Consider the following 14,991-nt stretch of genomic DNA (forward strand, 5'->3'; position numbering starts at 1 on the left):
GAAATGTCTATTTAAATCTTATTCATTCCTCAAACTAGATCATCCTGAAGAGCCTAAACCATGGAAGTGATTGAATACCATACAGCCTGGAGCAAAAGCCTCTTGGCACACAAAAATGTGCCTTGGACTGGGAAGGAACTAGGAAAGCTGTAAAATCAGATCATTCTGATTTATAAAGTGGTTCTTGGTCATGCAGATCAGGGTTGGGAAGCTTATGTAAATAAATCCAAAGCTTCTGTGTCGCTATGAGTTGTTAATCTGAAAAAACTCACATGAAGTTGTAAGAGTTTGACCTCTAGTGTTACCTTACATGACATAACAATACTAGCTATTAAGTACTATGCATGGTTATTAATAAGTGAACCATCTGTATTTACTCTTTTTTCTTTTTCAGTGTTTCAATAGAGAAAGAAAAGATCGATGAAAAATGTGAAACAGAAAAACTCTTAGAATACATCCAAGAAATTAGGTAATATAAATAGTAGCTTTAAAATTAACTTCTGGGCTGGAGAGATGGCTCAGCAGTTAAGAGCACCGGCTGCTCTTCCAGAGGATCCATTGCATTTCTCAGCACCCACGTGGTGGCTCACAACCATCTGTAACTCCAGTGCCCGAGGGAATTTATCCAGTGCCGCCTTCTGGCCTCTGTGGGCACTGCATACATGTGGTACACAAACATACATGTGGGCAAACACTCATACACATTGAATAAACAAATAATTGAAATGAAAATTTAATAAAGAGAATGAACCTTATTGGTTTGCGATATGACTTTGTTGGTAGAGCATATGCCTGGCATATGGGAAGCCCTGGAATCAGTATCAGGTTTTTCACACAGAGAAAACAAAAGCACCTTATTTTGTTGAACTCATGTTTTTCCTGTACCTTAAGAGAAATTTTCTTCAAAATGTCTTTTAATACAGCTGTGCATCTGATCAAGTGGAAAAATTCAAAGTAGATATTGCCCAGTTAGAAGAAGATTTGAAAGAGAAGGATCGTGAGATTTTAAGTCTTAAGCAGTCTCTTGAGGAAAACATTACATTTTCTAAGCAAATAGAAGACCTGACTGTTAAATGCCAGCTGCTTGAAACAGAAAGAGGTACTGTGCTGTTTCTGTCGCTTTGCTCTGTGAAGCCTTAGACTGTCTATAAAAAATGCACATTTTCATAACTATGTAAATAAGAAAAATTCATGTGCTGTACTTGAGAAGTTTTTTAACAGTGCAGTGTGTTCTATTTATTTTGACATATTGCACTCTTTGGAAATGAGGACTTGATGACTTCTTCTCGGGGTGACATTTATAATTGGTGCAAACTCAAAACTAAATACCTGTGTAGGGAATGTAATAAGGTAATGACTATATCGTCTTCCCTCCTTGGAGATGCTTTATCTGTATAGTGTGCCAAAGCACTGAAATATCACAGAAACTAGGTTTCTCAACAACAGTGACTGATGGATGTTTCCTGCTTCTCTTACAGACAACCTTGTCAGCAAGGATAGAGAAAGGGCTGAAAGTCTCAGTGCTGATATGCAGATCCTAACAGAGAGGCTGGCTCTGGAAAGGCAAGAATATGAAAAGCTGCAACAAAAAGAATTGCAAAGCCAGTCACTTCTGCAGCAAGAGAAGGTAGCTACCTACATTTGTTTGTGTATGTCAGAAAAACCTGGAGTATATCCTTTGAATGTTTAGCCACAGATATTGGCGTATGTTTGTATTAACTAGATGAGCTACATATTTGTAATTATCTTAAAAAGAATGTCTAGGCTGGGCATGGTGGCACACATCTTTAATCCTAGTACTAATGAGATAGAAGCAAGTGATCTCTGTAAGTTCAAGGTCAACCTGGTCTACAGAGTGAGTTCCAGGACAGCCAGGGGTACATAGAGAAACCCTGTCTCAAAAACAGGGAGAGAGAGACAGAGACAGACAGACAGAGAGAATGAATGTGTAATAGGAAAAACCCAACAATTTGAAAATACAGGTTACATAAAGAATATCTTACATATTAGTGAGGTAAAAGGCCCAATAAATAAATACAAAATAAATACAAACAAATAAACATGGTCATGGAATAAAAACAGACAGTTCTAACACGGCGTTCAGATAACTATAAACATGAAATGGAAGATGTCAACTATTTTCATGATTTTATGAAATTTTTACATACAGAGAATATATAGCATAGCCCTCAGAGTGTATGCATGTATGAAAATATATGGGCAATATGTCTTCTAAGCCAAAAGTTACCTGTGGAAAGGAAAACTGAGATGGGGATAGGACTAGTGAAAACTAATATGCACTTAAAATCTGGAATTTAATATTTTTTCTCGATGATTAAAGTTAAATAACTTTGAAATGTGTATACCTTATACATTTTATGTAACATTGAGATCATAATATATTTTTACCATATCTAAATAGAGTATATTGGAGTATATATAAAAATAGGATATATTGAAATATATATAAAAGCCAATTGTAAAGCAAATATAAAAAAGGCAGTGTGGCCAGGTGTGGTGGCACACACCTTTAATCTCAGCACTCGGGAGGCACAGGCAGGCGGACTTCTGAGTTCCAGGCCAGCCTGGTCTACAAAGTGAGTTCCAGGACAGCCAGGGCTACACGGAGAAACCCTGTCCAAAAAAAACCAAAAAAAAAAAAAAAAAGGTAGTATGATGATTTTACACTAAAAAGAGCTAGCAATTACGTTTTGCAGTGTTTAATTATAATATATAATCTAGGGAAAGTGAATATGGTATTTGTATTTTCTGTGTTTTCTTTAAACTTCCTCGCTTGGTTTCCAGTCCATTATCTGTACTTCCTTCTTGTGTCCCGGAAAGGTCCTGGTGCCATGTCTAATTGTGCTTACCTGTCTGAATGCAGGAACTGTCTGCTCGTCTTCAGCAGCAGCTCTGCTCTTTCCAAGAGGAAATGACTTCTGAGAAGAACGTCTTTAAAGAAGAGCTAAAGCTCGCCCTGGCTGAGTTGGATGCGGTCCAGCAGAAGGAGGAGCAGAGTGAAAGGCTGGTTAAACAGCTGGAAGAGGAAACGAAGTCAACTGCAGAGCAACTGAAGCGGCTGGACGACCTGTTGAGAGAGTTTGTATTAATGCGATCTCATGCTTATGCAGGCCTAGAGACAGGAACTATTTTCTAGCTTGTTTTAGAATTCTCATGTCACCCAAGTGCATGCATTGAGGTTGGAATTATCTTACAAAGTAAGAAAGAGAAAAACATTTTAAGACTATACATACACTCATACGTATACACTCATGTATGTAAACAAGTATGGCAGTCAAAGTAAAAGCTGGCCTGTTAACATTTTTAATCCCAGGACCCAAGGGATTAAAGCAGGAGGAGGATGAGTTGGAGGTTGGTCTTGATTGCACACTGAGTTCAAGGCATCCTAGGCTATAATAGTGAGACTTTGGCTCCATAAAACAAACAGAGCCCTTTTCTTTTCCTAAAGTGAAAAACATATTTATGTGATTCTTTCCTACCACCTTTTCTAAAAGTTGTTAGACATCAGAGTTAAAGCAATGTGTCTTATATTTGAAAACATCTAGGCCTTTTAATGTTTTAAATAGCTTTCTTGAGAGAGTACAAACACTCACTGGTTTGTGTGTGTGCACCCATGCACGTGCACCAACACCCATATCGTCCACAAGCTGCTGGCTCGTCGTGCACGTCAGAGGACAACTGTCAGAAGTTGCTTCTCGTCCCACTCTGGGGGCTCCTTGCCCCCAATCTTGCTTCAGAAATAACAATCGGGGCTAGAGAGATGGCTCAGCGGTTAAGAGCACTGACTGTTCTTCCAAAGTTCCTGAGTTCAATTCCCAGCAACCACATGGTGGCTCGCAACCATCTGTAATGAGATCTGACACCCTCTCTGGTGTGTCTGAAGACAGCTACAGTGTACTTACATATAATAAATAGGGAGAGAGAGAGAGAGATGTAACAGTCAGAAAGCCAGTTACAGTGGCTCAGACATGTAGTACCAGCACTTCAGATGCTGAGGCCAGAAGAGTACAGTGAGCTTGAGGCCTGCCTGTGTTGTAGAATGGAGTGCTATCTCGAATAAAAATAAATGCAGAAATAAAACAATCAGAAATAGCTGATATACATTCAACAACATTCTCAGTAAAAGTAAAAAAAAAAAAAAAATTAATGCCTGTTAAAACTTTCTTCTTGCCAAGTGTGGTGGCATACTCCTTTAGGTCCAGCATTTGGGAGGCAGAAGCAGGCAGATCTCTTGAGTTTAAGGCCAACCTTGTCTACAGAGTGAGTTCCAAGAAAGCCAGGGCTCCACAGAGAAACCCTGTGTCAAAAAAAAAAAAAAAAACCAAAAAACAAAAAAAAACAAAAGCAGTCAAAGGAAAACCCAACCCCTACCAAAACAAAAAACAAAAACAAAAAACAAAAAGCACTTTCTTCTCTAGAACTTGCATTTAATTTAAAAGTGACAATTTTATTCTTTTTTGTTTTGTTTTGCAAGACAGGGTTTCTTTGTGTAGCTCTGGCTGTCCTGGAACTCACTCTGTAGACCATGCTGGCCTGGAACTCAGAAATCTGCCTGCCTTTGCCTCCCGAGTGCTGGGATTGAAGGCGTGTGCCACCACTGCCCCAGCGACAATTTTAGTCTTTTATCTTTAATTTTTATTATTTACTTTTAAAATATATTTTAGCCAACCATGGTGGTACATGCCTTTAATCCTCATACTTGGGAGGCAGAGTCAGGCAGATGTCTGTGAGTTCAAGGCCTACAAAGCCAAGATTTCACAGAACTCTAACTTGGAAAATCAAAACTAAATACATATATCCACTTCTTGTTGGGCAGGTATATGAGGTGTGTGTGAGCACAGGAGTGGGTAGAGATCAGAGGACAGAGTTTAGGTGTCACTCCTCTCTGCCATGGTTTCAATGGCCAGACATAGGTGGTCAGGCTACACAGCAAATTCTTTTATCTGGACCTGGCAATTTGATTGTAGAATTTAAACTACAAATAAGTTTATCATCTAAGTTCTTGAAATGCCATCAAGGAAACAATCTACTGTGGATGGGGTAAGCTCCTATGGCGTTATAGTGTGTCTGATGCCTGCCCTGCAGAGGACTTTTCTTTTTTTGTTTGTTTTTTTGTTTTTTTCGAGATAGGGTTTCTATGTGTAGCCCTGGCTGTCCTGGAACTCACTCTGTAGACCAGGCTGGCCTGGAACTCAGAAATTCGCCTGCCCCTGCCTCCCAAGTGCAGGATTAAAGGTGTGGGCCACCACGCCCGGCAACTGAGGACTTTTCTAAATCTCCTCTGCTTTGGTTTTTGGTTGGTTTGTCTGTCTTTGTGATTCCTCGAAAAAGGTACCCCAGGTCTTTGTATTCCCTGACTTTAGGGAGCAGTACAAAGGTGTTATGGAAATTATCTTAACTATAACAGATGTGAGGGAACAGGAACCCTAATAAACTGAGTAGACAATCCATTTCCTAAAGGGGGCTTGGGAGTCATTCACTCTGCCTTAAAGAGTTCTAATTACACCAAGATCTCTTACACCAGGTCTTTCTTTGGTGGCTTAACTAGATAACTGTGTGATTCCCAGAGAAATGGTCTTGCTGCCTTCACATGCTGTTCACTGAGTATGTGAGATGCTTTTTCAGGTCCTTCCTACTCTGGACATTTTAGGCTCAGATTTTTAAAAAAAAAAAACTGAAAATCACTCTTCTAAGGGACAAGGAAAATATTTTTATTACAAAGCACTGAGTAGCGATTGTTTTTCTTTTATCTTCTTCCTTGTGCAATGACTTTGATCTACGTTTTGTCTCATTTGAATGTTCTCTTAGAATTGTGCAGTGTTTATTTTTAATTCACCAAATTCTTTTAGAGATCCTTCATAGGCTCATATCCCTATCCAAACACGTTATAGAGTTTTAATATACAATATTTGAAAAAAATACTTGGGATTTATAGTATACATGTAGAAAAATGACTTAAAACCTATTTGTTACTAAAGAAAACTGTTAAAATTTTCATTATGGTTGGACATCTGGGATCCTTTCACTTGTAGGCTGAGCTAAGAGGGTCCTGAGTTCAAGGCCAGCTTGGGCTAAATAGCAAGATCTAAGCTCAAAAACGAAAATTAAATAATAACATCATTGAACATAGTATTATAACTACCTTTAAAAAGAGTTTTTGAGCCGGGCGTGGCGGCGCACACCTTTAATCCCAGCACTCAGGAGGCAGAGGCAGGTGGATATCTGAGTTCGAGGCCAGCCTGGTCTACAAAGTGAGTTCCAGGACAGCCAGGGCTATACAGAGAAACCCTGTCTCAAAAAAAAAAAAGAGTTTTTTATGTGAAGTGCCTTTAGCTATGTGTAGTATCTACTGTCTCAATACAAGGAATGAAGGTTTACTAAGTCTCAAAGCTTCTAGTTGACATTGCATTCAGTCCTTAGACCTGACTGTTCTGTAAAATTGGCGTTACAGGTTGTTGTAAAGGTTTTGCTTGGTCTTTCCTCTGTATTACCTACGTAATTTAGGAGACATGAAAAACAATCCAGATGAAAATAGATACAGATGAAGCAAGTAAATAAGTTAGTAAGACCATCATGTAAGGAGATGAAATGCTAAGTGTATGTCTTAAAACTGTACAGCAGTTACTGCACAGGGTCATATGAGACATACATATGGAGCATAGTTCTTGGTCATTACTAACATTTTCTTGTTCTTAGGAAAGAAGTTGAACTGGAGAAACATATTGCTGCTCACGCCCAAGCCACATTGATTGCACAAGAGAAGTATAATGACACAGCACAGAGTCTGAGAGACGTCACTGTTCAGTTGGAAAGTGTGCAAGAGAAGTATAATGACACAGCACAGAGTCTGAGGGACGTCACTGCTCAGTTGGAAAGTGAGCAAGAGAAGTATAATGACACAGCACAGAGTCTGAGGGACGTCACTGCTCAGTTGGAAAGTGAGCAAGAGAAGTATAATGACACAGCACAGAGTCTGAGGGACGTCACTGCTCAGTTGGAAAGTGAGCAAGAGAAGTATAATGACACAGCACAGAGTCTAAGGGACGTCACTGCTCAGTTGGAAAGTGAGCAAGAGAAGTACAATGACACAGCACAGAGACTGAGAGACGTCACTGGTCAACTGGAAAGGTATTTTCCTTTGTAGTACCTACTGTAGGGGACTATGAGTGGAGAGAAGTGTTTACCTACAGATAGCTATGAACAAAGCACTCCAGTGGACGATGGCTGCCATTACCATAAATACCACGACTGGCTCTCCATGGGCCCTTGGTGCCACCTAGTAATCTCCTATACTTCTGTAGATGTCCCCTTTCCTACCATCCAGTTCAAACCTCCTGCACCTTTAGCACCACCATCTTACTTTTCTCATAGCACCATTGGGGAAAAAAAAATCAAAAGCTTTTAGATCTTCATCTAACATGACATTTATCCTATCTCCCTGCTTATTCGATAATTTCTTAGTTTCTGTTTCTCTCTGCCTCCCTCACCCCCTTCCCCACACTTTCTTAGATACTCTTGCCTTGGTAGATATCACTGGCTAGCCTGGTACTACCTATGTACCCCAGATCAGCCTGAAACGCGTGGCAGTCCTACCTCAGCCTTGAAGTGCTGATGTTACCAGAATGCTCTGTTGTGTGTAGAAGCTAATATTTCATCCTTTTAATGCTCAGTGAGTCCTTAAGTTGTATCATTGTTCCTTGTCTTTTGAAGTTATTCTTGGCTAGGCTTGGTGGCTCACAGGTTTGTTCCGTTCTCTTGTGAACTGTAAAACAATTATAGTAAGCTTGAGGCCAGACCAAACTACATAGTGGTTTCTAGTTCAACCTGGCATAGAGAGTGTGACCCTATCAGAATTCGAAAGAGAAAATGAGTACTGTTTTCAGTCAATATGAATACATTTTTATGTGCGGTAATTTTTTTAAATACATAGTTTTAAAAGAAATCAACTTTATGGACAGTCAACTTCCTTCATTGACAATCATTCCCAGCACCATTTAGCACCAAGTTCTATTCCTCTCACATCTGTCCTCTTGGGGAACCATTGTCTCCGTACTGTACACAGTCTATACACATTTCCCCTACTCCTACTGCAGCGACTTCATACTGTACACAGCTACTACTGCAGCGACTTCATGTTTCCCATATTTTTTCTTTCTCCTATTTTTATTTACTTACTTATTTGGAAATAGGGTCTCTTTTTGTAGCCCTGGCTGTCCTGGAGTTTTCTATGTAGACCAAGCTGGCCTTGACTTCATAGAGCTCTGTCTGCCTCTGCCTCCCAGGTGCTGGGAGTATATGCTGCTACACTGCTACACCTGGCACTGTTTTCTTTTTTAAAAAAAAGGTCCCTGGGGCTGGAGAGATGCAATGTTGACTTGGTGTTTAAGAACACTGAATGCTCTTCCAAAGGATTCAGGTTCAGTTTCCAGCACCCACGTGGTGGCTCAGCCATCTGTAACTTCAGTTCCTGGATATCAGATGTTATTTCTGAGTCTTCATGCACTGCACATATGTGGTTCACAGACAGAACGTTCCGGCAAGACACTCATAAACAGACAATGTTATGTAAACTCATTACTCAGAGAACTAAATTCTTTTTTTTTTTTTTTAAGTATTTTTTTTTTTAAGATTTATTTATTGGTTATATGTAAGCACACTGTAGTTGTCTTCAGACACTCCAGAAGAGGGAGTCAGATCTTGTTACGGATGGTTGTGAGCCACCATGTGGTTGCTGGGATTTGAACTCCAGACCTTTGGAAGAGCAGTCGGGTACTCTTACCCACTGAGCCACCTCACCAGCCCGAGAACTAAATTCTTCTTTTTTTTTTTTTTTTATTTTTGGCGGGGGTGGGGGGGGGGGGTTGAGACAGGGTTTCTCTGTATAGCCCTGGCTGTCCTGGAACTCACTTTGTAGACCAGGCTGGCCTCGAACTCAGAAATCCTCCCGTCTCTGCCTCCCCGAGTGCTGGGATTAAAGGCGTGCGCCACCACACCCGGCTGAGAACTAAATTCTTAAAGCGCATGATATTAGCATTTTCTTCTGCCAAGAAGTATGTAAAATCTGAACCTTGTGTACAGTAGAAAGAAAAAAGTGTTAATGCTTTCCTTTTTTATAAGCTATAAGTCATCAACACTTAAAGAAATAGAAGATCTTAAACTGGAGAATTTGACTCTACAAGAAAAAGTAGCTATGGCTGAAAAAAGTGTAGAAGATGTTCAACAGCAGATATTGACAGCTGAAAGCACAAATCAAGAATATGCAAGGTGAGTAACAAACTCAGTCCTTAACAATATTGACAGGTGTTTGTTTTGATAACAATATTGACAGGTGTTTGTTTTGAGACTGTCTCACAATTTAGTCTTGGCTGGAACCTGCTGTGTAGAGCAGGCTGCTCTGAATGGAGAGCCACCTGACCCTGCCTCCTCTGTGCTGCAGTTAAAGACAGAAGCCGGCCCACCACACCCAGTTAGAATTGCAACTTTTAAGAACTGTTTCTGTTTGTTCTTTGTTTTGTTTTTCCGAGAAGAAGGGGGTAAAAATTGAAATCTCTATCAGACGTTTAGTGCATTCTTCTTTCTCAAATCTAAGGATGGTTCAAGATTTGCAGAACAGATCAACCTTAAAAGAAGAAGAAATTAAAGAAATCACATCCTCATTTCTTGAGAAAATAACTGATTTGAAAAATCAACTCAGACAACAAGATGAAGACTTTAGGAAGCAGCTGGAAGAGAAAGGGAAAAGGTAATGATGCCACGGAACATGTTTGTTTTTTTTTTCTAACAAATTGAAAAGAAATAATTGTTTTAATTTTCCCATACAGATCAGCAGAGAAAGAAAATGTAATGACAGAATTAACCATGGAAATTAATAAATGGCGTCTCTTATATGAAGAACTATATGAAAAAACTAAACCTTTTCAGGTTTGTTGCTTGTTATTAAGCTTACTTGTAGGCTGAAAGGTGACTCTGTGGTTAAGATAGTACCTGCTAGTGCAGAGGTCCCACGTTCAATTCCCAGTACCCAAACGGTGGTTCCAAACTGGCTATCACTCCAGTTTCGGGCTATCCAACAACTTCTTCAGGCTTTCTGGGCACCGTGTTGCACAGACATACATGTAGCACAACACCCATACTCATAAAATAAAATTAAATAAGATAAAAATAGATAAATAAACTTATTTTGATCTGTTTTAAGAATGTAATCCTTCCCCTTAGTCTTGACTATGGCTTGGTATTTCTGCAGTATCTCTTCATGGTTACAATAGTTTTCAAGTTTTATCTGGTAATGACCTCAGTGGTAGAGTCTGCTCGGCATGTACAAGGGTCAGGGTTCAATTCCCAGTACTACACAAAACCAAAACTAAAGTTGTAAAAATGGCATTTTGTATTACTATCATTTTTCCAGCCAACTGACACATTTAGCAGACACTAAATTTTAATGTAGTTGTTAAAATTAAAAAATGCTTTTTAATCAACAATGTGAAATTAGTGGTCCTTGAAGGCTCTCCCGGTAGCAACATCAGGCAGTATCTGTTACCCTGTGATGTGTTTTTCCATACGATATGGTCCATCCCAGTAGTTCTCAAGTTACTGTAGCCATCTTTTGCGTTGTATTTTGTCCTTTGGTTTTAAGATAAGGTATTGCTCTATAACCCAAGCTGGCCTGGTGCTCACTGTGCCAAGCCTGGGATCTACTCCCCTTCTCCTCCCCAAGTTCTAGCATTAAGAATATCAGCCTTTATGCCTGACTATCTTTTCCCTTGAGATTCTAGGCTGGCCTAGAGTGCTCTGTGGAGCTCGATTTGTCGTTGAATTCCTGACCTCTTGCATCTGCCTCCTGAATGCTGAATTTATGGTCATAGACCATCATACGTGGAAATACCCTGATCTTTTTATAAGAAAAAAATGCCAGGTGTGGTAGCACACACCTTTAATCCCAGCAACTCAGGAAGCAGATGCAAGTGGAGCTCTTGAGTTTGAGGACCGCCTGACTGTCAGTTCCTGGACAGCCAGGACTATAGAGTGAGACTTTATCCCCAGACAAGCAAACAAGCCTACAAACAAACAAGAGGAAGGTCTAATTGGAATGGAAGCAGGTGTTGGAAAAGTTTGGTCCAAGCATGGTCACAAATGTGATGCTGGTGTGGGGCAGGAGCAAGCGTGCACATATTCAGCAAGGTAGCCCTGGTCTCAGTACTAATCTGTGTGAATCGATCTTTTCCAGCAACAACTGGATGCCTTTGAAGCCGAGAAGCAGGCGTTGTTGAATGAACATGGTGCAACTCAGGAGCAGCTAAATAAAATCAGAGACTCCTATGCACAGCTACTCGGTCACCAGAACCTAAAGCAAAAAATCAAACATGTTGTGAAATTGAAAGATGAAAATAGCCAACTCAAATCGGTTTGTAAAATAATGATCATAATCATATATATTAAAAACCAAAAAATGGGGGGCTGTTGATTGATATTCAGTTTTACTTAGTTTTATAATGGCTGTTATACTTGGAAACTGTATAAAATTTTACATATTCATTTCTACTCACAATATAGCCATTCCTTTTTGTAAATTCCATAAAGATAAGCAGTATTTGAAAGAATGATTATTGAATTTCCCTTTCCTTTTTAGAAAGTTTGTTTATATTTATTTTTGGCATATATTATACCAAAAAAAATGGGTTACATTACCTGAGATATGGGTGTTTGTATTATGTTGATTTTGATATTTTCTGGTGTATATACCCAGAAGCTGTAAGCTGGATCATGTAGTAATGCTAGTTTGCATTTCTGAAGAACTTTGATACTAACTTGCATAGGTCCTAGTGAAAAGAGCCTGGCAGTCCTCCATCAGCATAAGCCCTTGGCATTTACATGTCTCCAATTTTGAGATTTGATAAGAATGCAGTTCCCTATTGATGAAAGAAAGAAAGAAAGAAAGAAAGAAAGAAAGAAAGAAAGAAAGCCATTTTGTCACTGTACAACTGAGAGGACAGGGGTTGGGAGCCATCTTGAGAAGGAACCTATTGTTTAAAAGTAAACTACCACGGAGGCCTGCGACTGGGAAACAATCACAAGTAGGGAGCCTGAAGTTAACCTGCCACAGCTCCTGAGGTGGGAGACAGCCTGGAAGCAGTTGCCCACAAGCCATAGTGCAGGCAGTACATGGTTTAGCCCAGGCAGTGAAGCGATAGGCAAAGGTAGCCCTGAGCCCAAGATCAATGGGATCACTGGGGCTTCGGATCTAGAGATGAGTTCTGTAGGGTCTCAGGACTCTGAAGATGTGACCCCGGAGGCTACTCTCATCTGTCTTCTCTGCAGTGTTCTCCTTGGGCAGACTCTGAGCTAGTATTTTAGCACAAGAAACTGGGGACAGGTAAATAACCCTCTCTTAGTGCCACCTCTACCATTGGAACTATGGGTCTTAGTGACTGACAAGGAAAGGGAGTGAGGAATAGCCTCAGTTTCTCCCAGTTTTGCATCTCCTCAGAACCGTTGTTATGTGCTAGAGCCAGGGAGATCAGGCCCAGTGATTCCACACCTCCACAAGTGTGGGTGAGCAAAAGAGATCTATCCTTAATAATTTTCCCACAGACATCGGTCACCTCAGCAAGAAGGGGCTGCCGGCAAAATGGACTCTACGTGGTTAGGCGTCTTTGGGAGTTGGGGAAAGAAAAGCTTGCATTCTTGACAATGCAGTTTCTAGTAAGGAGGGAAGGAGTTCCTTGGTTTCAAATGCCAGGCAAGCAAACTTTTGTGGGTTTTTCTGAATACTTGTTTCTTCTTTTGTTAGTCTGCTTTTTAGGACAGTCTCCAGAGGCAGAACACAATTGTTTGACTTTTTCTGTTGTCTGGTTTTACTAGGAAGCCTGCCACAAACCGTTAGGCTGTCAAACCAAAAGTTGAATTGGGGGCAATTTTTTTTTAAAGATTTACTTATTTATTATATATAAGTACACTGTAGCTGTCCTCAGACACACCAGAAGAGGGCATCAGAGCTCGTTACACATGGTTGTGAGCCACCATGTGGTTGCTGGGATTTGAACTCAGAACCTCGGGAAGAGCAGTCAGTGCTCTTAACTGCTGAGCCATCTCTCCAGCCCTGGGCAATTTATTTTTACTTCATATTTGATCAGAAAAGTGCACCCATAACTGTGGAAGGACAAGAAATTTTAAAATTCTTTATTTTGCCAGAGCTGTTCCAAATCACTTTGTAATTTGGTCTTAGTGAATAAGTAATAGATATTTTTGCCATTAGCTTTTATACATAAGCAACTTTTTGGAATATGTCTACAACCATGATAACCACTGTGCACTTTAGTGATTATTTATATTTTTCTTTCACAGGAGGTGTCAAAACTCCGATCTCAGCTTGTTAAAAGGAAACAAAATGAGCTCAGACTTCAGGGAGAATTGGATAAAGCTCTGGGCATCAGACACTTTGACCCTTCCAAGGCTTTTTGTCACGCATCTAAGGAGAATTTTACTCCATTAAAAGAAGGTAAAAAAAAAAAAAGTGTACTTATGCCCCTGTCATTCGCCTTTTTCCTCTTTGTTTTCGCGGCAGTTGGTGACATAACTTTACAACCTATGAAACTGTTGGTATCTTCTAATGTAGAAGGAATGCTTACCAAGTTGATGTGTGCAATGCCATTTTTTCCTCCCCTACTCTGCTTCGGTCTGTCCAGATCCACTGACCTTCAAGCTCCATTGCATCTTCCCTAGTCTGTCTTTCATTGCTCCTACCTTATTCCCTCTGAATTGCATTTCTCTTTGCCAAAGGTCAATCCCTCTGTATAGAGCCCACATTGAAACCTATGTATATCTTAGATCCATAATCGGCTTTTACATTTCAAGCTTAGAGAGGCTTTTTTCTTGATAGAAACTTTGTATATTGAGTCCTAACTGTTTGAAATACCAAATATATATTATATGTATATATGTACTGTAATATATGTGTGTAATATATATGTATATTATATATGTATAATATATATATAGTTATAGTTATAGTTATGGTACTTCTATAGTAGTACCATATCTAAAACTAGATTAGTTTTAGTTTATAATGGCTTAGGAATTAGGTTTGGTTTGATTTTCAAGGATTTATTTCTAGGCCCATGAACATGCTAGGCAAGTTGTACCTGAGCTACATCGATAGCCTGGCTCATCTGTTAGTAGTTTTAATATAAAAGACTTAAAGCTTGTTGTTATACTCTTTTTCAGGCAACCCAAATTGCTGCTGAGTTCAGATGCAACTTCAAGAATCATGGAAGTATACATCTGAAATACTTGAAGATTATTTTCTTCATTGTTCTTGATATTATGTTTATAGTATATTATATAATATATTTAATTTCTACTGCCTATTCTTAGGTATATGAAACGGTAATTCAGCATTTGTTCTCTGTCTTAGTCAGGGTTTCTATTCCTGCATAAACATCAGACCAAGAAGCAAGTTGGGGAGGGAAGGGTTTATTCAGCTTACACTTCCATACTGCTGATTATCACCAAAGGAAGTCAGAACTGGAACTCACACAGGTCAGGAAGTAGGAGCTGATGCAGAGGCCATGGAGGGATATTCCTTACTGGCTTGCTTCCCCTGGCTTGCTCAGCTTGCTCTCTTATAGAACCCAAGACTACCAACCTAGGGACGGCACCAACCACAAGGGGCCCTCCCACCCTTGATCACTAATTGAGAAAATGCCTTACAGTTGGATCTCATGGAGGCATTTTCTCACCTGAAGCTCCTTTCTCTGTGATAACTCCAGCTGGTGTCAAGTTGACACATAAACACATTACTATTAAGCCTCAACCCTTACTTTCTTTTTAATCCCCAAGATCTAAATAACTTTAAAAGTCCCACAGTCTTTGCAAATTCTCAAAATTTCAATCCCTTTAAAATATTCAATCTCTTAAAATTCAAAGTCTTTTTACAATTAAAACGTCTCTTAACTGTGGTCTCCACTAAAATAT

At 39.7% G+C, this 14,991-nt stretch overlaps 1 protein-coding gene across 1 annotated transcript in view; it reads left to right on the plus strand.

Moving 5' to 3' along the window:
- The window catches only part of Hmmr (hyaluronan mediated motility receptor), a 34,377-nt gene extending 20,116 nt beyond the window's left edge, over positions 1 to 14,261 (plus strand). Inside the window, exons 8-18 of the mRNA XM_021175487.3 lie at positions 395 to 469; positions 924 to 1,099; positions 1,479 to 1,627; positions 2,885 to 3,099; positions 6,718 to 7,149; positions 9,139 to 9,285; positions 9,611 to 9,763; positions 9,843 to 9,942; positions 11,246 to 11,422; positions 13,363 to 13,516; positions 14,242 to 14,261. Of these exons, the coding sequence (XP_021031146.2) occupies positions 395 to 469; positions 924 to 1,099; positions 1,479 to 1,627; positions 2,885 to 3,099; positions 6,718 to 7,149; positions 9,139 to 9,285; positions 9,611 to 9,763; positions 9,843 to 9,942; positions 11,246 to 11,422; positions 13,363 to 13,516; positions 14,242 to 14,261 (1,798 nt within the window). The remainder of the gene's footprint in view (positions 1 to 394; positions 470 to 923; positions 1,100 to 1,478; positions 1,628 to 2,884; positions 3,100 to 6,717; positions 7,150 to 9,138; positions 9,286 to 9,610; positions 9,764 to 9,842; positions 9,943 to 11,245; positions 11,423 to 13,362; positions 13,517 to 14,241) is intronic.
- Positions 14,262 to 14,991: the final 730 nt, after the last annotated feature.

This window comes from Mus caroli, unplaced genomic scaffold, assembly GCF_978045245.1.
Source record: "Mus caroli unplaced genomic scaffold, Mus_caroli_1 scaffold_13, whole genome shotgun sequence".
NCBI lineage: Eukaryota > Metazoa > Chordata > Mammalia > Rodentia > Muridae > Mus > Mus caroli.